The sequence below is a fragment of the Scylla paramamosain genome, chromosome 13 (assembly GCF_035594125.1).
Source record: "Scylla paramamosain isolate STU-SP2022 chromosome 13, ASM3559412v1, whole genome shotgun sequence".
In the NCBI taxonomy this organism is placed as follows: Eukaryota; Metazoa; Arthropoda; class Malacostraca; order Decapoda; family Portunidae; genus Scylla; species Scylla paramamosain.
This window is the reverse complement of record NC_087163.1, coordinates 26336305-26357084: the sequence shown is the minus strand read 5'-3', so window position 1 is coordinate 26357084 and position 20780 is coordinate 26336305. Positions and strand designations below refer to the sequence as shown.

The 20780-nt window shown below is 39.8% G+C and overlaps 2 protein-coding genes and 1 long non-coding RNA gene across 7 annotated transcripts in view; 2 read left to right on the top strand and 1 right to left on the bottom strand.

Moving 5' to 3' along the window:
* LOC135106600 (uncharacterized) overlaps positions 1 to 1486 on the top strand; it is a 4904-nt gene extending 3418 nt beyond the window's left edge. Inside the window, exon 3 of the long non-coding RNA XR_010271379.1 lies at positions 1044 to 1486. This is a non-coding gene — a long non-coding RNA (uncharacterized LOC135106600). The remainder of the gene's footprint in view (positions 1 to 1043) is intronic.
* The window catches only part of LOC135106597 (annexin B9-like), a 21766-nt gene extending 15914 nt beyond the window's left edge, over positions 1 to 5852 (bottom strand). For 2 of the 4 annotated variants that reach the window (XM_064015865.1, XM_064015864.1), the window contains exons 1-7: positions 5695 to 5852; positions 5028 to 5207; positions 4653 to 4825; positions 3906 to 4081; positions 2239 to 2403; positions 1767 to 1948; positions 1 to 1621 (exon numbers count right to left, since the gene is read on the bottom strand). The exon at positions 1 to 1621 is cut by the window's left edge and continues 262 nt beyond it. In XM_064015865.1, coding sequence (XP_063871935.1) covers positions 1562 to 1621; positions 1767 to 1948; positions 2239 to 2403; positions 3906 to 4081; positions 4653 to 4825; positions 5028 to 5207; positions 5695 to 5703 — 945 coding nt within the window. In that variant the 5' untranslated portion in view covers positions 5704 to 5852 and the 3' untranslated portion in view covers positions 1 to 1561. The remainder of the gene's footprint in view (positions 1622 to 1766; positions 1949 to 2238; positions 2404 to 3905; positions 4082 to 4652; positions 4826 to 5027; positions 5208 to 5694) is intronic. The other 2 variants (XM_064015866.1, XM_064015867.1) reach the window with 1 other exon arrangement.
* Positions 5853 to 9120: 3268 nt separating this feature from the next.
* Positions 9121 to 20751, top strand: LOC135106596 (trehalase-like). 2 transcript variants are annotated; one of them, XM_064015863.1, is made up of 3 exons: positions 9121 to 9323; positions 11623 to 13449; positions 20617 to 20751. In XM_064015863.1, the coding sequence occupies exons 2-3, from the start codon at positions 11638 to 11640 to the stop codon at positions 20620 to 20622; spliced, it is 1818 nt and encodes a 605-aa protein (XP_063871933.1). In that variant the 5' UTR covers positions 9121 to 9323; positions 11623 to 11637; the 3' UTR covers positions 20623 to 20751. The 2 variants fall into 2 exon arrangements, with proteins under 2 accessions (XP_063871933.1, XP_063871932.1); XM_064015862.1 differs by lacking the exon at positions 20617 to 20751 and having other exon boundaries at positions 11623 to 19350.
* Positions 20752 to 20780: the final 29 nt, after the last annotated feature.

Sequence of the window (20780 nt, the reverse complement as noted above, 5' to 3'; positions counted from 1 at the left end):
ACACGCCACACTGACTTGTCAGGCAGCAGCCAACGTTGCCAGATTGTTTTGCCCATATTATCGTACTACACAGGTTGAAATTATTGTACTTCTGGTAAGATTATCGTACATATGTAATTATTCCAAATATTATGCAAAACTGCCACTTTCCAAATACAGCAGAATTTAGGTTATATATATATATATATATATATATATATATATATATATATATATATATATATATATATATATATATATATATATATATAGAGAGAGAGAGAGAGAGAGAGAGAGAGAGAGAGAGAGAGAGAGAGAGAGAGAGAGAGAGAGAGAGAGAGAGAGAGAGAGAGAGAGAGAGAGAGAGAGAGAGAGAGAGAGAGAGAGAGAGAGAGAGAGAGAGGTGTGTGTGTGTGTGTGTGTGTGTGCGTGCGTGCGTGTGTGTGTGTGTGTGTGTGTGTGTGTGTGTGTGTGTGTGTGTGTGTGTGTGTGTGTGTGTGTGTGTGTGTGTGTGTGTGTAATGAAAAAAAACAACAATGCCCTTAACAAACAAAACACTTTCCTAAATACATACATTAATAAATGGAGAAAACTACAGGACACTTCGTTAAGTTGTTTACTTACTATGTAGGAGATTACTGGTCTTGTTCTTCTATATATACATCCGGCACGTCGTCAGCAGCCCCGGCACTCTCTTCATTGGAGGAATATAGCACTCTTGATGTCATGTTTTTTATCATTGACTTTGATTGATGGCTTGAAGATCGTACAGTCACTGCTGGATGTGGAAGCAACACACTGCTTCGCTAGGATGATGTCTCTTACGGTTTCTGTTTTTAGCTTATTTCTGTCTTTTGTTTTCACACGGTTTACACTAGAGAAGCAGCGCTCACAGTCAGCATTAGCATAAGGCAAAGAAAGACATCCTAGTGAAAAGTCTGAAACAAGCTTAAACTTGGGTTTCCATCACTATCCTCCAGAGTTTTTATGGCACACCAAAATTTATCAGGCTGGTTGTAATTGCTTTTGTCCACTTTTTCCATACACTCCACATACTTTTCCAGGTGTTGTCTCCTGCTGCTACTGCAGCGCTGCGCGCCGCTCCGCGCAGCCCCGCCCCATCCCGCCCCGCAGATTTTAAGAAAGATAACGCAACACTAATGAATGAATAAATAATGAGGTGCGTAAACACGATTTTTTTTTTTTCTTCAAAATTCATTCTTCTAGTACAGATTATGTGGAGTAAAGTTTTACCAATACATTCTCCTTATTACAATTTCTTTCAAAGTGCTTAAACATGTGTATCACTTCCATAGATCACGCAAGCAGAAACTTTTATTTGTATTTGCGGTATTTATTATTATTTTATATTTATTTATCTATTTTTAAACAAATTACAACTTTTAGAAGAGCATTACAAAAATCTATTTGAATTCAGTGATCATAGCTATGGAGAGAGAGAGAGAGAGAGAGAGAGAGAGAGAGAGAGAGAGAGAAGGATAAGGAACAGTGCGAGTCTGTCTTGCATGCACGTGGAAGGAGCAGGGAATGAAGGCTAGCCTGAGTCCAACCCTATTCTCTCTCAGTAGTTGGGTTCCAGGAGGGCGAGCAGCATCTTTCTGTAATCTCCCGATGTGTCTCCCTGCAGTGAATGAACAGATGATAAATTAAAAAGAGTTTACTGAATACATGCATATAACAGTGTCGTTCCTCCTCCTCCTCCTCCTCCTCCTCCTCCTCCTCCTCCTACTACTACTACTACTACTACTACTATATTACTCTCCTACCTTGATATCACTCTCGAGGGTCTTGCTGTACATTTTGAAGTATTCTTCCTTGATGTTCAGAAGATCCACCTCGGCGCGGGACACAATCAAGCGAATCAGATCCCGGTCCTTCGTCCCAGGCCCAGCCAGTGCCTTGCGCAGTGCCGAGGCGAGGTACCCGTGGCGGTTGTTGAGACATTGGACTGCGAGGAGAGGAGGACAGCGTGAATGGGTAGTTAGAATGGCATGAGGAAAGGTTAGGTAAAGGAAGGGACTCGTGGATGTAGAGGTAGAATGATCATGATTTTATAGGTAATAGAAGGTTTATATGTATAAAAGATTGGAGTGGAGTAATGGATATTGACTGAAGCAATACATACATTAAAAAAAAAATAATAATAATAAAAGGTAGATTAAAACAGCACTAAAAACTGGTACATATCATGCTTGAACAAACTCTGTGACAATAAAGTAACAAGACTGCAACACTCACACAAAGCGTGCATGTTGGTCTTCTCCTCGCCCTTATACACAAGATCAAAAGCCTCTCCCAGGGTCCTCTCCGCTAGCTTGTAATACTCCACGAAGACGCCCTTGAGCTGCTTGAAGGAGAGGCTGGAGAAGGCCTTCACTACTTCCTCCTTGTTGACCCCGTGCTCTGTGAAAAGGACAGTAGCACTCATCTCATGAGAAAGTGTAGGATCGCGGTGTCCACCTTGGTTTATTATTCCCGCCTTTCCCAGTTCCCGCCCTTCCGCTTCCTTCGTTATGCATGATAGAACGTATCTTGAGTACTGAGATATTTAGTTTTGATATTTTACCTAATTTATGATAATTGTCTTCGATAAACTAGTTCCCAAAGTTTAATTAATGCATGTCTATAATTTGGTTTAAATGTTTGATTATTATCTATCTCTGTAAGTCTTTTTGTACTTATTGTTTTGCTAGACTTTATCAAACTGACATAATTTTGGGTTAAGTTTACGGTTGCTAAGGAGGATAATGATTACTTTCAAAGATTTTGCCGTTCAATTGATAACTGCAAACATTATTTGAAAATAAATGCCTACTTCCATTGTGACTGCTTAAAACTTTGTTTCCTCGAAGGCGACTATAAAAAAGTAATAGTAGGTGATAGACTCCTTAGTTTATGAACATACTCTTTAACTACGATTTTGTCTCTTATCTACGTTCCTTTCCTCAATAGCGCCCAATATGCTCCCGTAATAAATTAAAATAGTCTCCTTCCTGCGATCTCTTTGTCCTCATGTCATAAATCAGTCGTGCTGGCGTGTACAGAGGCCACGCGACAGCTTCTCATTCCCGGCCCCTTATCTCGCAGGCTACGTGATACCGCCATGCACGCTGTTGTCAGGGTGGCAGCCTCTGACAGCACTTTTAATAACTGTATGTAACGTGGCATACCGCGATAACGAGAGAGAGAGAGAGAGAGAGAGAGAGAGAGAGAGAGAGAGAACTTAACCAGCCATTCAGCTATACATCATTATAACTTCATAACCATATTACTAACAGTCCAGAAATAATAATAATAATAATAATAATAATAATAATAATGAAAAGTTCTGTACATATTATAGGGTTGTCGCATACCACTGAGAGGCTGAACACACCGCCCAAGAATTAGGCTTCCCATACTCGTAGACAGGTGATAGGTCTAATCCCCACTTAACCTGCTAAGCGAGTTAGTACACTTTCCCGGAGTTCAAAGGAAGGTAAGCGAAATATTAAGAAATGTCAATCATATTCAAAGAACTTAATCCCTCAAAGAATTTTCGAGATAGATTACGGAACGTGATATTTGAATTAAAACTTATTGACTTGTGATTAATAAGACACTTCCATCTTATGTATGGTTATCGTGGAAAAAAAATGCCTTACTTTCAAAGATTGAATAAACATACATTTTAGAGGGACGATAATCAAGCAATATCACGCGTTTTCCCTTTCTGATTATTGCAAAACATTTCCGCTCTCCCCATTTAGCGTGAAAACTATGACGTTCTGAGATGATAATGCTATTTCAGAGATACAATGTTTCATAAACAGTTTTTTCCCTATAATGAGAACCATCATGGTATAACATAGAGGTTAATACGACATATTTGATACTTTAAAGTCAATAAATCTTGTGCTCCTTACCCCCTTGGAAGATCGCCTTGGCAACATTCTTGCTGACTTCCTCACAGAATCCTTCACCTCGATGTCCAGTCACCGTCGCAACCACCACGTCTAAAAACACTCCCTTCTTCAGCTCGTCCTTCAGCTCCTGCACCAGGGTGTCGTCGTCATAATTCCTGAAGGCGGTTTTGATCGCTCTACGGGAAGTTCAGGAGGAAGGTGAGTGAGTGACATGATCTCCCTTTAAGCATAATGGAAAGGAAACTTAACCCATGATGTTTTAATAAATAAATAAATAAATAAATAAATAAATAAATAAAATAACCTAGTTAGGGATTGAACAACCTGTAGTTGGTGTGACTGAAACCTTTCAACACCTTACATCGGCTACTTAAACATACTTTAATTGAAATTACTGGACTTTTCAAGGGTATGATGATTTTACGAGAATTCCACACCATACTAACCCCGATTATTAATTTCTGTAGCCTAAGAAAATAATCCCAATGAAAGACTAAAACAATGGGGTTTTCATAGATGTTTTTACGGTTGTAGTGCCTTATTAACAAGATATCTACATTATTAACGGGAGAAATACTTTTGAGAACCCGGCTAATCATCTCTAGGGCCTTTGGAAATAGTCACGATAAGAGAGCTGAGTGTTTCTAGATAAGGGACATTGTAGGATACGGAACCTGTGAACGCCCCCCCCTCCCACCCATCTTTCTTGTTAGTGAAGGCATAGAAGGACCAGTTTCTGTGGCTCACCTCACTTCTGGGGTCTCGCAGGTGAACAGGATCTGCACAATTGCCTCGCCGTTTTTAAGTTCAACAGCATGTTCGAGTTCCTTGGCCAGAAAATCACTGCTGCGCGTCATCAAGGCCAAGACAACGTTCTCAAACTCCCCTGACAGCTCCTTCTTTAGGTCCTTAAGGAGGTCCTGGTGGCGAGATGTGAGGGTGTGAGGAAAAGCGAGTCGTGATAGTTTAATGTACTTTGCATGAGAAAAATGTACGAGTGAATCCTGAATTTTAAGTCTCTCTCTCTCTCTCTCTCTCTCTCTCTCTCTCTCTCTCTCTCTCTCTCTCTCTCTCTCTCTCTCTCTCTCTCTCTCTCTCTCTGTGTGTGTGTTGGTACCTCACCCTATCGTGTGTTTTGTGGTACTGCTCGGCGATGACTTGCCGCTGGTTGCAGGAACAGCCGGTCAGCACCCTGATGATGGCCGCCTCGTCAGTACCCATGCCCTTCATTGCCTTCCGCAGAGTCTCCACCTCAGCTGCCACCGCCAGCGGCACCCGGGTCCTGATGGTGGGACGATTCTCCTGGTGGGCAAGACGATAAAGAGGTGATGAGAAATCGGGTGACAAATAAAGGGTACATATGGAGAATTCCTTCCGTCTTACTGTGACAGACGATGCGCTATTTTTCTGGTCAGTACAGTGAGAGATGAAAGATAGAATTCCTTCCGTCTTACAGTGGCAAACGAAACGCTATTTTCCTCTTCAGTATAGTCATTTTGAATACTCCAGTAACGTATCACACTCCATTCTATTGAACTAGTGTTTTCCCTCAATCTTAATTCCACTAACGTGCTGAGAATGTCATGTATTATTATTATTATTGTTATTATTATTATTATTATTATTATTATTATTATTATTATTATTATTATTATTTATTTATTTATTTATTTATTTATTAATTTGCAGGATTATCAGCAAACTATTACGAATGCAGGAAACTGTTACCGATGGTGAAGCATATTTCAAGAGTTATTAGATTTCTGACAATGACTTATACTTGACTTACTTCACTCATGGTTACTGACGACAGAGACTGAGGACGAGGAGAGCAGGAAGCGCAAGGGCGAGGGTGTAGCGACGAGTGACCAACTGTTATCGTGTCCCTTCTTTTATCAACCCAATGCCATGAAAAATGCCACAGCGAGGAAAAAATCAGACACCACCGCCCCTTTGAACAAATACAGTGTGCGATTGGTTGTCGACAAAAGTTCTGGCTGGTGATTGGATGCCGGTAGTGACTCAGCGTGATAAGAGATAAACTAATATCAATAAAGTGCTTGACATCCAGAGGTGACATGGTGAAGGTGAAGAGGAATGCTGGGAAGTGGGATAAACGTTGGAGTGGTCACATCCGTCGCGTATCTAATCTGTCTGTAACATATGCATTGTAATGAGGTCTCTAGTTAGCCATTTGTTTAAGCATTTCCTGATGTGATTTGCGTTTTATTTTGTCCATAAGTGCTTCATTATTAAGTTCTATTTCTTTTTTTCCTCTCTTTTTGTTTGTCAGAACCAATACGAATTCCCATGTTCCCTCAGTTTTGAAGATGTTAAAAAACAAATCCAGTAATAATATCATATGCTTCAGATATATGCTGCATTTTTAAACGACGCTGCCTCCTTAAATTGTACACTGGACACCATAGCAATACGATTTAATAGTACTATTTCGGGGTATTATGAAAATAACCTCGGCCTAATTTAACCTCGACTATTTGTAGTGGAAGTTTATATTTCAACAAGGATTCTGCACCATTAGTGGGAAAAAATACCCATGAAACCCAAACTAGTCATCTCTGAGACCTTTGAAAATCGTCTTTTATGAGAAGCCGGAAGGGCTTCAGAATGCTACTCCTGATTTAGATAAGTGTGTGGGATAATTGTGAAGTAAATGATATTCCTTTGCTGTAAATATAAGCACCAAAGAAAAGAAAATCAATACACTTGCAGAGCGTTAAGAGCACAAGCTGAATAATGCACGAGACCTTGAAACCTTCTCGAAATAGGAGTCAAGTTATTAACAGACGAAGGTATTTTCACTCTTGCATCAAAACGTACTATTTTATTTGTTATGGATGGTGGGGAGTAAGGAGTGTCTGTCTTTCCTTCACCCATATGGCTGCGTCCAAGACAGAAATGGTATGATTTAGATCTTGGCTTCGTCCTCGTCTTCCTTGCTCATCCTTCGTCGTTAAGCGGCTGTCCTGGCTCCGTCTTCGTTTGGCGTCACAATATAAACACACACACACACACACACACACACACACACCTTCAATGTGCCTGGCATCAAAACATTATGAGGCGGAACAGTTAATAGCATTTTTTGCATACTTCTGCTTAACATCGCATGCATGACAGGACCAAGGAGAAATAGGACTTCCCAAGCAATTTTTACCTGTTGGTGATGCATAGTCTTTGTTAAACCACCACCACCATTACGAAAAGATCCCTGAAAATCCCAATAACTCACTAACTTTCACTATAGACTCTTGAAAATATACTCGAGACATATGACGCTAACATACTCTGATTTGTATTAATATCAGAGATGAGTCAGCCAATTATTAGTTAAGTATAATGGAGCAAATCGCCAATACCTTCCCACAAGTGTTGAGAGGAATGTTAAATTACGGTGCACGAATCACCATCGACTGCATAAAGGTTACTAGGTTTTCTCATGAGACTTTGGGTTACTACTCAGTAATATCAGAGATGCGATGTAGTACCTAAGTGATCTAAGTACTGTCATCAGTCAAATTGAGCCTTCCTGTCACGAGATTGAATGTCCTAGCACATCATTCAAAAGGCGTAAGCTGAAATTAGTAGGAGAGCGTCTACTAAATTAGCTGTAATAGTTTCAGTGCTTAACATTGTATTCTCTCTCGGTTTCATTGTGTATTCTTGTAAGCAATAACTGACTGATTGGGATAACGTATCATTTTAACAGTAACACTTTCATTGCCAAACCTCATATTAAGAATTTTATCCCCTGCTTCTCTGTGTATCCATGTGTATGTCTGTGTTCCAAGAAAGGATCGTAATAACAACAGTAAAGCTTCGACATTTAGATTGAAGGAGAATTGAGGAAGAATAGCTTAACAGTCATCATTCCCGAGATGTGATTTTAAGGTAATGCACACACACACACACACACACACACACACACACACTCATTTGCCTATCATGTACAATCAGACAAGACCAGAGATATGGTACGTATTAAATTCACACTGACATTGACTATTATAGTCAATGACAACTAACATCCCTTTTTTTTTATTGTTTTGATCACATTTGAAGCAGTAAGATAAATGAGTAAATGCATAAATAAACAAATAAATAAATAAATAAATAAATAAAAAGTTGTAATGCATATGGCAGATGCCTCAATATATGTTTTATGTTATCTTACAGACTTATATTGCTTCGTAACTACCTGCAGATAATTACCAGATGAATAGAGGAGTCTTAAACAATAAAAAATGTAAGTAACAAGAATGCTTAATCACGCTGCATACTGAGGCCAGTCTTACTCTCATGATACAACTCAAGTCGTGTATATTTCATTTAAATACACTACATATTCACATAAGTGACACAACACATTTCACATTCAAAAATATGTACATGTAAGTTCCTTCTCCCAGAAATAGAACCGGCCATGCATCAATAATTTCCTTTTATTTATTTATTTATTTGATTATTATTATTTTTTTCGCTGATATGTATCCATATGGGCTATATAGAACCCTCTGAAGGAAGTCTTTTTGTACTAATTTCCCTTGTGTAGCTTCAAACTGCGACCACATTCTCAGCCACTTCACTTAGTTATTTTATGTAACAACTTTCAGTAGAAGCTATGTGGGTTCTCAAGGAAGTTTTCATAATTACAGAGATAATTCAACCATGATTTTACGTCATCATGGGGAAGATCTATGGGAACAAAACTATACTAATTTCTGGAGAGTCTGAATATAATTCCCTATGTTGAACAAAACTAGTCTTCTCTCCAGTTCTAAGGTACAGTAATTCATGACTAAATTAAACAGCCTCGTAGGAACTTGAAGGTCTCTTCCTGTGTGAAATCAATCAATATTAGCAAGATGAGTCTCGTTGAGCAAGGCCGAGGCAAGGCAATGGAAATTGCCAGGGAGACCATTGGACACCTCTTATTGTGGAAGTGTGACAGATGCGAGGAGCAGAGAAACCAGTTACAGTGATGGTCATTACAACAGTAATGGCCATCACTGGGGAGAAGGAATGACATAATAGGTCAGAAAAAGAGAACAGAAGGATCAGGTACTAGAACTATATGGGGATAAAGCTGAATCAGGACAAATTATGAAATGTGATAAAAGTTTTTAACACAGAGTTGGGAAAAAAAAGGGGGCGGGGGCTGAGGAAGCAGAGTTTATCATGAAAAGAAACAGTTCAAGAATAACAGAAGTAAGGATTGGACGACAGCAAAACCGGTCACAAGAAGAAGAAGAGTGTTGTCCGTCCGCCAGCCAGCGAGGCAGTCCAGGTGAGATGGTTACCTGGCACAGCTGATGAGTGACCGGCCATCCCCACCACTACCAGTCCACCACCACCTCCACCGCAGCCAGGTGTCACAGGAAGGAGCCACACCCTGAGGTAATGCATGAACCCAATAGATACAAGTGAATTGATTATCGTGCTAGCGAAAGGTGTAATTAGTGAGGACTGGTATGCGAGAGTTGTGTAATAATAAAGACACACGTATGTTAGTCTTCTGCTCTTGTTTATTTTGTCGGTAAAGTACTGAGTAAGTGATAACTGGAGCGGATTTTCTTGCCAAGATTGTTACAGCATCTTTAGATTAGATAGGTATAGTGATTAGTGTCTAAGGTTTTCTATGTTTGCATATATTGTTGTGTTTGTTTATTGCGTATTATGGATTGAGGATACAGTGTTCTTATCTTCTTAATGATTACCTAGGGTAAATCTTACCTATAGCATCTCTTTATATATTTTTTTGTCGTCCCTCCCCAGCCTCAACAGACTTGGGGACCTGTTGGGAGAGCGGGGTTTTCAGTTGGGGAATGCAAAAATGAGTGAAATTTGGCCTTCAAGGAAAGTCTATGGGAAACGTCGTTCTTTTGGTGGTTCTAGGTGGTTTGGACTGTAGGGGTTGTACAGGGCCTCTTGAAGAAAGACATGAAAATGCTTGTTTGGGTCAGCAATGACCATAATAAACATTAACCTTGCAAGGTAGCCTATAGAGTGCTTCCTTCTACTGCAGAGGTGAACTTTATTCTTTGCTTCCCTTCGCAGCCATTCGATATTATTGGTGCGTGTAGCTTTGTTACTTAGGTCCACAAAGTTGACAATGATTAACAGTTAGTAGTTGGTATCCTTTCTTTTGTAGACAACTGTATGCTTTCCACCAATGAGATATAATAGTAGTGCCAAGGAGATTGTGGTCTTTTATCATGGCTGCTGTTGACATCAGTATTGTCAGATACTCCTGTGTGGAGATATGGCTCATGACCACCAAGACTTGTCCTCGTTGGTCTTATGTGTCATGGACAGCCACCACCCTGTTTCCTCTCCTGCCACTCACTGTGTTCTGCAGGGGTTGGTGAACACAGGATGAGGCTTCCATATGGTGTTAAGACTGGGAGTAGTTGCAGAAGTTTGGCATCATTGACTGCTGGAACCACAAGGAGGGTGAAAGTCGGGCACAACTTACATTGTCATATCCTTTCCCCTTCCTCTTCCTGTGGTCAGTGTCATATGGCGCTGTTCTTATTGGCTGTCTCTCTCTCTCCATCGGTTTTAACATTCACTTTGTTCGTCTTCCCATTTCTTTTTCACTGTCCACAGACTGTGTTCATTAAAATATCACAGATACTCCATTCATGGATTAACCCAGAGCACAGGCTTTCACTAGTCTTATTTAGTTGTGCATAATTTGAATAGGAGAGTGGTATGGAAGTGGCAAGATTTTTGGGTAACTTGTGAAAAGGTGCTTCAAAACAAAACTGCAGTACAGTTAGATAAAGAGATTGATCTGAAGGTAAGATAAATTCCCCATTAGAGCCCCATGCTGGAAACTGAACTTCTGATCAGGAAAACAAAGTACGATGCCCTGGATGTTGGGAACATAATAATTGTTATGGCTCAAGATCATTCTGAGGTCTTTGTAGCTCCTTACTTTTAACTTACTTTGTTGGGCTGCCATGGAGTGAACCTCATACTGGCCAGCATGCCAGCCCTGCAACAGTGGTCACAACACTGCTAATCTTTGGAAGATGATGGGAAACTTTGCTAGAAGCTGTGGGAAAGAATATAGGATATGATTATTATCTAAGTAACATTATGCCCTTTCTTAAATCTCACTATTTAGAGTACACTGGTGTACTTGGCATACCACCATAATCTTCTTCAAAATTGCCATTAGAAACTGAGAAGACTTGATTCTTAAAAAAACTCAAAGAATTACAAAAAAATATTTTGTTACTTAAAAGTGATATAAAATGTGTGTAAACAATGCCTTTTCCCCTGTAATGCACCAAAGTTATAAATTTTGTACTTAACCAAGTGATGAGTTAGTCGTATGATAAGTTAGTCAACAAAAGCAAACAACAGCAAACAAAAAAAAAAAATTTTTGGTTGGATATTATGAAACTTATGTTTAACAATCTTTGGTTGGATAGTGTGAAACTGATGTGTTTAGCAATCATTGACATCTTGACTGACCTGCCTCCTTGTGGATGTAAGATATGACAAAATGTTAGGAAAGCCAGTTGGAAAGGGAGAGAAGGTAAGAGGTGTTAGGCAGGTTATTTATCTTGACTGACCTGCCTCCTTGTGGATATAAGATATGAAAAAATGTTAGGAAAGCTAGTTGGAAAGGGAGAGAAGGTAGGAGGTGTTAGTCAGGTTATTTAGTGAGATTGTTTTCTTGCAGGATTGAAAGAGATGGATGAAGAGCTGCATTCCAAGGATGAAGTACTACCATGCTAGAGTGTCTGTGTGGTGGTTCTTGGTGATGGGAGCTGGCTGCTTTGGAGGGACCGGGCGTTTGGCCAGCCCTGACCTCGATGTTGTAAGTGTGGGAGGCACAGCTGTGGAAAATTGTGAGATATTCTGTAATACTAAGATCCTTCATTATGTGCAGCGGGCAAGAGTCTATAATGACAGTAAAGTCTTTGTTGATCTAAAACTCAAGGGATCACAAGAAGAGGTTGAGAACCAGTTCTTTGCACTTCTGAAGGTGACCAATAATGATCCAAATAAGGAAGATGTAGAAAAGTTTCTTGATGAAAATTTTGATCCCCAAGATTCAGAATTTGAGGTGTGGTCCCCCAGTGATTGGAAATCAGAGCCAAGCTTTATCCACACTATATATGACCAGTCCTTGAGGAAATGGGCCCTGAGTGTAAATGAGATCTGGAAGTCTTTGGGCCGCAAGGTGTCCACTGATGTGCGGGACAATGCCAGCCAGTACTCCCAGATTTATGTGCCCAACCCCTTCATTGTCCCAGGTGGAAGATTTACTGAGCTGTATTACTGGGACTCCTACTGGATTGTGGAGGGATTGCTACTGTCAGAGATGATGGACACAGCCAGAGGTATGATTGAGAACTTCCTGTACCTGGTTAGCAAATATGGTTATGTCCCTAATGGCACGAGAAAGTACTATCTTGGGAGATCACAGCCTCCTTTTTTGATCTCCATGATGGACCTGTACTGGAAGAGGACCAGGGATATCAAATTCTTGAAGGAATCGCTTGGTATACTGGAGAAGGAATATAGCTTTTGGCAGGAGAGTCGTTCCGTTACAGTCACATTGGATGACCGAGATTATATGCTCTACCAGTACCGGGTTAACACGACCTATGCCCGGCCAGAATCTTACTTTGAGGACGAAGAACTTGTTGAGGGCACTTCTGATAAAGAGAAGTTCAGAATATACTCTGGCCTAAAATCAGCAGCCGAGAGTGGGTGGGACTTTTCCTCCCGTTGGTTTCTGGCTGATGGGAAACGCAGCAAAAGCCTCCGAGATATCAACCCAATGATAATTGCCCCTGTGTGCTTGAACAGCCTCATGGGTCTCAATGCACGGCTTCTCGCTGAGTTTCACGAGGTGCTTGGGAACGAGGTGCAACGTGACATGTACCGCAAGCATGCTGATGAGAGCAACATCACTATGAGCCGTGTGTTCTGGAGTGACCGGGACGGGATCTGGCTGGACTACAACCTGGAGACTGGTGAGCTCATCCCAGGGTTCTATCCATCCAACCTCATGCCTCTGTGGACTGAATCATATGGCAAGGAGAGGTCACCTGAGTTTGTCATTGAGCAAGCCATTGCATACCTTGAGCGGCACAACATCACAGCTTACCCTGGTGGCATCCCAACCTCCCTGATGAGCACTGGGCAGCAGTGGGACCTGCCACTGGGCTGGGCACCCTTGCAGTATATGGTAGTGCTGGGACTGGAGAAGGCTGGGAGATACAACACAGAAGCAAATGACCTGGCCCTGGCAATTGCTAAACAGTGGGTGCTCAATGTTTACCAGTCGTATTACAACTTGACACCCCATGCCATTCTGGAGAAATATAATGTGGTGGATGTTGAAGGAGGCGCGGCCCACGCTGGGGAGTACAAGACACAGGAAGGCTTCGGGTGGACCAACGCTGTGATCCTTAAGTTCCTGAGCATGTACGGCCACCAGATCAGGACGCGGGATGTGTACGACCCCGTCCCGCTCTCTCTGGGACTCCTGCTGATGGTAGTGTGTGCTGTGTCTGTCATGAGTTATGTTCGTCGGGTGCACACTTGTGGAAAGCTTTTAAGGGATGTTGAGAGTCCCTCTTAAGAGCAACAGGCCAGAGCATTGCACAGGCTGCCTCTGTACTTTGCTTGCGCTTCCACTGTATTCGTCCTTTATTTTTTTATACTTTCCACAAGTTTAGTTTTGAGATGGTGTAGTAGTTTGTTGTTGATGGTTTTTTGCAAGTATATGTTCATAATTGTGTTGTTTTTTCTGCTCTTTTGTGTTGGTCCATTTGTTTCTTTGCAGTGTTCTTGTGTTGTCCTGCTATTTATCATTATTTATTACTCATTGATGTTATCTAGATCCATTTTAAGTATGATGCTTGTGTCCATTTTAAAGAATCCTGCTTTTTTTATTTGTACTGATAGATATAATCTTATTTATTCATATGTACATGGAATGTCTTGCACTCTGTAACCTGGTTTTGATCCTTTGGTCATCTTTGAATAGTGATGCATGGTAGTGATCTGTATTGCACCAGCCTGTTGACTGTGCTGTGCTTTGGCAGCAGTGAGGAGACTCATAAAAAGCTGTTCATCAGCCCATAAATACAGCACATGGTAGTCAGGATAGATCCATGTTTGATACAGAGGTGGTAATGTATACTACCATCAGCTGAATGGTTTTCACTGGACTGTCTTACCATTCCACTTCCCGTATCTGGTGAGCTGCCTGACTGTAGACCCTTAGAGATACTGTGTGATAGGGCATAGAGCCTCCCTCACTGTGAAGGAAGTGTGTCTCTGTTTACCTGCACACCTTCCTCCTGAGACTTCCTCTAGTCTGGAATATCTTATTACAAAAAATTACGAAGCTCTCCCCTCATGATTGGAAGGTAACCATTCAGTACAAGACACACAGAGGCTTGGTCCCAGCTGACTCTCTGTTGCACTTCCGTCCACACTGTCAAATTACTTGTCAAAACACTATGTACAGTTAACTACTTTCCTCAAAACTGGAAATAGATATAATATGAAGCCTTAGACTAGTACAAATGCTGAAACAAAGAGTATAATATATATTGATTACATATAGATTTATATATCCCAGCCTAATATAGAAATAGTAGATAGTATAAGTTTAAATATATTATGGTGATCATTAGCGGTAGATAAGTTGTTTATACATATCTTGTTAGTTGTATAAGCAGTGTGTAATACTGCATATGACTGGTTCACTTATAAAACCTCTTTTTGGTGAGAAACACTTGACAAATTTTGTGGAATCATCATGGAGTTATGTGAAAATTGTGTTCATTGTTAGAGTTGACATGAAAAAGATGATAAACTGGATATTGATCTCATGAAAATTTGATGGTAATATACTGTATCATGTAATTATTCTTCTGCTTATTGGCTTATTAGACTAAATTTCAGTCCTGATCTCGAGAAAAGTTAATAGTAATAATCATGTAATTACTCTCTGCTAATTGGCTTAATACATTAAATTTCAGTCTGTCTCACCACCACATTCCTGATGCCTTAAGGGAACATCAGTGTTGTCATGTACTACTTGGTACTTATCATATGAAGGCCTTCACTGGCTGTTATGAAGCACATCTTTCCACTTTTATCAAGGAATAAGCTTATGTATTTAGTTGCTCATTTTACTTTACATGTAGAATTCTTCTTTTTTATTTTTTTATGTAAGAGGAGGACTGGCCAAGGACAACAAAAACAGAGAGAGAAAAATAGAAAGGTCCAAAAAGAAAAAAAAGGAAAAAAAAAAAAGAAAGGCCCCCCTGAGAGTGCAAGTTCCAATAGGAAGGTCAAAAGGATCATCCAAAATAAGTGTAGATATGTAAAGTAGAGGGGTGCAGTTCAGACTCTAGTTCAGGTCCGCAGTTATATGGCTTTCCATATGTGCCTCATTTCACCAGATCTTGATTCTCTGAGTCTTCATCTCATTCCCACCCAGATCAATGTATGGGAAGTGAGATAATGAGGTGGTGGTGACTATTGATTTTATATTTGTCTTTGTCTCATTCCCCACCCCAGATCAATGTGGGAAGTGAGATAATGATGTGGTGGTGGCTATTGATTTTATATTTTTATTATTCAGAGTGCAGAGAAAGATTAATACGTGTGATGAGACTTATCATTTGTACTAATAAAAGTTTGTCAGTCCTACAAGTTCATGTGGACTTTGTAGACATGAAAAAAATCTGCCTTTTCTGGTAATGACAGTTAGGTAACTGACTATTAATAGAGTTAGGTAATATATGTGCATAATATGTTGATTCTACTGCAAGTTTCTGGACTACCTCAGCTAGTTAAGTCCATTGCTTCTGGCTTGTCATAATTACACGAACCATCAACACCAAACTTGTTGTGGTCATATATGGTTGTTTAATGAGCAGTGACCCACCACCTCCTTGTCCGCACCCTAATGGGCCACTATTATTCCTTCACATTATCATAGATTATCTTATTTTTATTCCTCACCACTTCTCCTTTTCCTTGTTCAATTCCATTACTTCTGCATTATTAGATTTGTTTGGGGATGTCGTAATTCCTCACTACTTCTTTCCCTTGTTCTTTAGACTTGCTTGGTAGTTGATACCTTTTCATTCACTAATGTCACGTCCTGTCTCTATCAGCTAAAAATCCAACACAAGATATAATGCAATTTGAAATTCCTTAATGCCTTACATGGTGTCAGAGAGCCATCAATAGACTTGGTGCTATCATTCTATAGTTATTTGAATTTCATGGGCTAGTATGTCATAGTGTATTGACTCAACTCGTGTGTTTTTTCTTACTTTCTTTGCATATTTGCACATGTGTTGAAGATTCACATTGGTTGTTATAGTAAAGACTTAAAAATCTCAGGTTAAGATAGTTTGTTTCAAAGTTTATGCTACTAAGCAGTACACTTCTTGCCAGGAAAGGAACAGTGAAATGTTGTTTTATTCAGTCTTTTAGTATCTGAAGACATCACTTAGTTAGTGGCCAGAAGGAAGTTTGTTAGAAATTTCCATTTATCACAAGCTTTCCACAGACAAAGAGGGTTATAAGTTGTGAGTTGTTTGTTGTGATATCTAGAAATAAGGTACATTCCCTGATGTACTTAAGGGATCGGAGGTTAAAGATGTACAGTTTGAGTGGCATTATATTAGATAGTTTTAATATGATAGGTGTAAAGCAAAGGAGAGGTCATGAGTGGAGTGGATGGACAGTGTGAAGAGAGCATTTAGATAGAAGGTGATGTAAGGCTTGAAATGATCAAAAAGAGCTTATCTTGGATCTGGTTTGATCAAGTGGGCAAGTTAGTTGTTCAGAAGGGGATGAGTCTGTCACTGTGGAGGAATAAACCATCACTGTCACTTCCTGCCAGATATGTAGTACAGCTGAGCCTTGTGCATTGTGATGGCAAGGACTGATTTTTGAGGCTTAGAGATTGATGTGTGAGGTAGTTCTTGTGAATGTGGTTGTAGTTGTGAATGTGTGTGTGTTGGTGCCATGACCTGGCAACTTCCCCTGAGGAAGTGTGGATGGATAGGTAAAGAGGATGCTTGGAATAAACAAGATGCTGAGAGGATTTTTTATACTAGGAGTTGGGTTGAGTTTGAAAAGCTGCTGTGATTCATTGGTAATGTTGTTAGAGATTAACTAGGCTGTGGACTCAAGGCTCTGCTTGCCTATGAGTCTGGTTAACAATTTGAATTGCATAATCAAATTGAATGGTTAGATTTTCATGTTAATTTTACAGTACTGCTATAATTACCATATTTTTAATGATCCCACATGAATGAAATAGTGCTTCCGTTATCAGCCATCAAGTTGTCACCATGATCACTGAAATGAAAGGCTCTTTATGTGTTAGCTGTGGTCACCCTGTGGTGGCTCACTGGACTGCATGGTCTCGTATTCTCCCTGCACAGACCAAGCAGGGAGGATGCCACAAATGATCAGTATGGTAATGACTTTTATAGCTCATAACTTACTCATAAACAGGACATTATAGGAATTGCAAGTACTTTAATCATAATTTGCATATGTTGCAATGGCAAGTAATATGATCATGATTTTCATATCCCATTTTTATTTATTTTTTAATTTATTAAGGAGCGTAGCAAAATTTAGGAGGGGGCACTGCTTTCCTTTGCCCCCACCATATCTAGCTCTGTCTGGTATTCTTTTCACAATCTGGCTTTTGTCCCTCAGTTAGCAATCCAGAGTTCCACCAGATGACAGAGCCTCCTTGACTTGTGAAGAGCATTGCAATATGAAGGTGTTTATTGTTCATGAGGTTATTTTGTATGGATCTTTGGGTCTGCAGATTTGTGAAACAGATCAGTCACTTAAGTAGTGCAAATTATGTCAAGTTCTTTATTCTTCCAATATCCTCCATGGTTGTGAAGAATTGCAGATGAAGAAATTATGTTGTCCTGTAATGAGTAGAAACTGATAGAGATGAACTCTTAATCTGTAGGTTAGTTTGGATGTGCAAAAGCTTTAGTGAAACTGATAAAGAGAATTTCCAAGGTCTGTTGTGGTTATGGGGTTCATCACAATAAAAAAAAACAAAAAAAATGGAAGTGAGAAATCCATTTGAAGAATGAAAATGAAATGGGTGCAAATAATGTGAAATATTTCATAAAACCAACATGTTGAGCAATGATTTAAGTGTGATACTGGTGATAGATTATCTGCAAGTTTATGAGGTGTTGTATGTGTTCATAATGTGATGGTGAACTAGTCTGATGCATTCCCAGAGTCAAGGCACAACCAATATACCAATATATACCATATACCAATATACCAATATACCAATATACCAATATTCACCTTGAAAAGTGAATAGGGCAGCAAACTTCCTACCTCTGCTGTCTAGATGTGTGTTTGTGTGTGTGTGCAGGCCTGTAATTGGTAGCAAGATCCATATTTTGCAACACTTCTCTGCCACACCTCCACTACATTCAAAAGGCTCTAGTTGAAATTATACAAGTTTTAAGTGGTGTTTTTATGGTTATAATGACAGATTAACAAGATTTCTATATTACCAAAAAAAAAAAAAATCACTGAGGACCTGGCTAATCATTTCTGTGGCCTTTGAAAATAGTTGTGGTGTGAGAGAAGAGCATTTCAGAATACAGCCCTAAGAATGGCACTAAATCTTAGTATGAGAAAGGAAACAGTTGACATTGGTACGATCTTGTCCATGAAAATGAGTACAATTATGCCTTGCTGCCCATCCATTCCTCATTAGAAATATTTATCTCCCACAGCTTGATGTAAAGTTTGGCTGTACATGTATTAGATTTGTAGGAAAAAAATGTAACTTAAAGACATTCATCATGTGTTCTTGCCAGTAAATAGTGTATAGTCATGGGCTGAAGTTGAGTAACACACAACACTCCTTTCCTCTGTGTTTAGAACTTTCAGTCTTAAGTTTGATCTGCTGAGAATACATCAGGCAGGTATTGCAAGGAGAGACCCTGAGGGGGACGCTTGATGGTGCTGAAGTGAGTGTGGTGTGTTACTTGTCTCCTGGCCATGATTGTGCCTGTATAACAAATCTGTATGCCAGTGATTTGTTCATTATATCTTAAGAGTCTGCCCATAGCTTTGTTCCTGTTATTCATTCTTTTGAGAATATTGAGTGCATGATAAGCATTTGAATAGAATGTAGCTGTTTTTTCCTGACAATATTCATATCCATTTTTTGGTAGAGGTAGAAGATATTACATATTTGAATTATGAAGAATGAATCGGCCAGTAGATTTAAGAGTAGAATTATTTGTTAGTGTGAAGAGTCCAATTTTAGCTGGTAGTTTGCTGCATCTATAGTGTACATTTTTATTACATATTATATTTGCTAATTTATATTTTTGAAATTTATTTGTTTTTCTGCCTTATGAAGTTTTTTTTCTCCTGTTCTTTAGTGAAGTGAATGGGGAGATACCTCATGAAGCTGCTTGCTAAGTGTTGTACATGTGCATGGTATCCCAGGAATGAAAGATGCAGCTCCTTCTGTACTATAATGTATCTCAACAGTAACACATTGAATCTCAATCTTTACTCCACTTGGGTCCCTTATGACTCTTGGGTCTTGACAATTTTTGTGGCAGTTCTTATGCCTTCCCTGCATTCAGCACTATGCCCTTTCTGTCCTAGCTTCAAATGATTCCCCAGATGTTTGCTGCTCTAGAATCCCAGCACAACCTTCCCTTTGAGAGAATGTACAGATAAGTGTGTGTAGCAGGTAGCATGGGCAGTGGGCAAATTGTCAGGTTGGCATGGCTGATAATGCCTATAGCTTCTCTAGTGTGTTATGATAAATATGGCACCCAATACTGCTGATGAGGAAGTAGTATTGTGGAATATAATTGTCTCTATATAAAGAATGACTAAGTAGAAGAGATTGTTGTGTCTAGCAGCCTTGTAGCTCAACTGGCCACTTCATAGCATCAGGTGATTTTCTTTATCAGTGGTGCTGGTACAGGCACTGGTCTGTCCATCAAATCTGGCTGATGACAGGCATGCCTACTGATGGCGGTTCCTGCTTGCCTTGACTTGCCTTTAGTAACACGTTAAGTAATTATAGTAGACTTAATACCTGTCAATTGTTGGCTTGGTGCTTAGAACCTTTACAAATTGATTCAATAACAGGATCTTTATGTATGTGGGGCAGCATGTGCACAGAGGGCATATCGCTCCTCTGAACACAGAACAATGGCAACACTCATTGAAGTGACCAGTAGTGGTCTTGTACTTGTAAGTACGTACTGATGTTTAATATGTTGTAACCTTATTGAACCTGGGTCAGTTGACTGCCTTGTAAAGCAACCTGGAGCGACAATAGTGCCCATCTTGCCTGTACATTTAATACTGTCCCTGTTAACCTCATTACTGAGAACATAGCAGGTGCTCTTGTCCCATTCTCCTGTGTGAAATGAAACTTATCATTTCTTAAGTATGTGTGTATGTATGTATGTATACATGTATATGTATGCGTGAAAAAAAAAGAACAGCAATGAGGCTAATATGTGTTATAACGTCACTGAAGATTAACATTGAAAGATGGAAGCTCAGATTTTAATAATAATAATAATAATAATAATACATAATCCCAGGACTTATACACTAACATCTCTCTCTTTCTATGCACGCTGCCAAGGACTGAAACACGAAGCGGTGGGAAAGATAAGTATAGCGTGCTGACCGATCATTATGAACAGTGCTTGTGACGTTAAGCGTGAAAGAAATGTGGATGTAGGACTCCGGAACGCTTCAGTTGCCCATGAAATCCAAGCCAGTGGCTTTCTGTGGTCACAAGGCCAG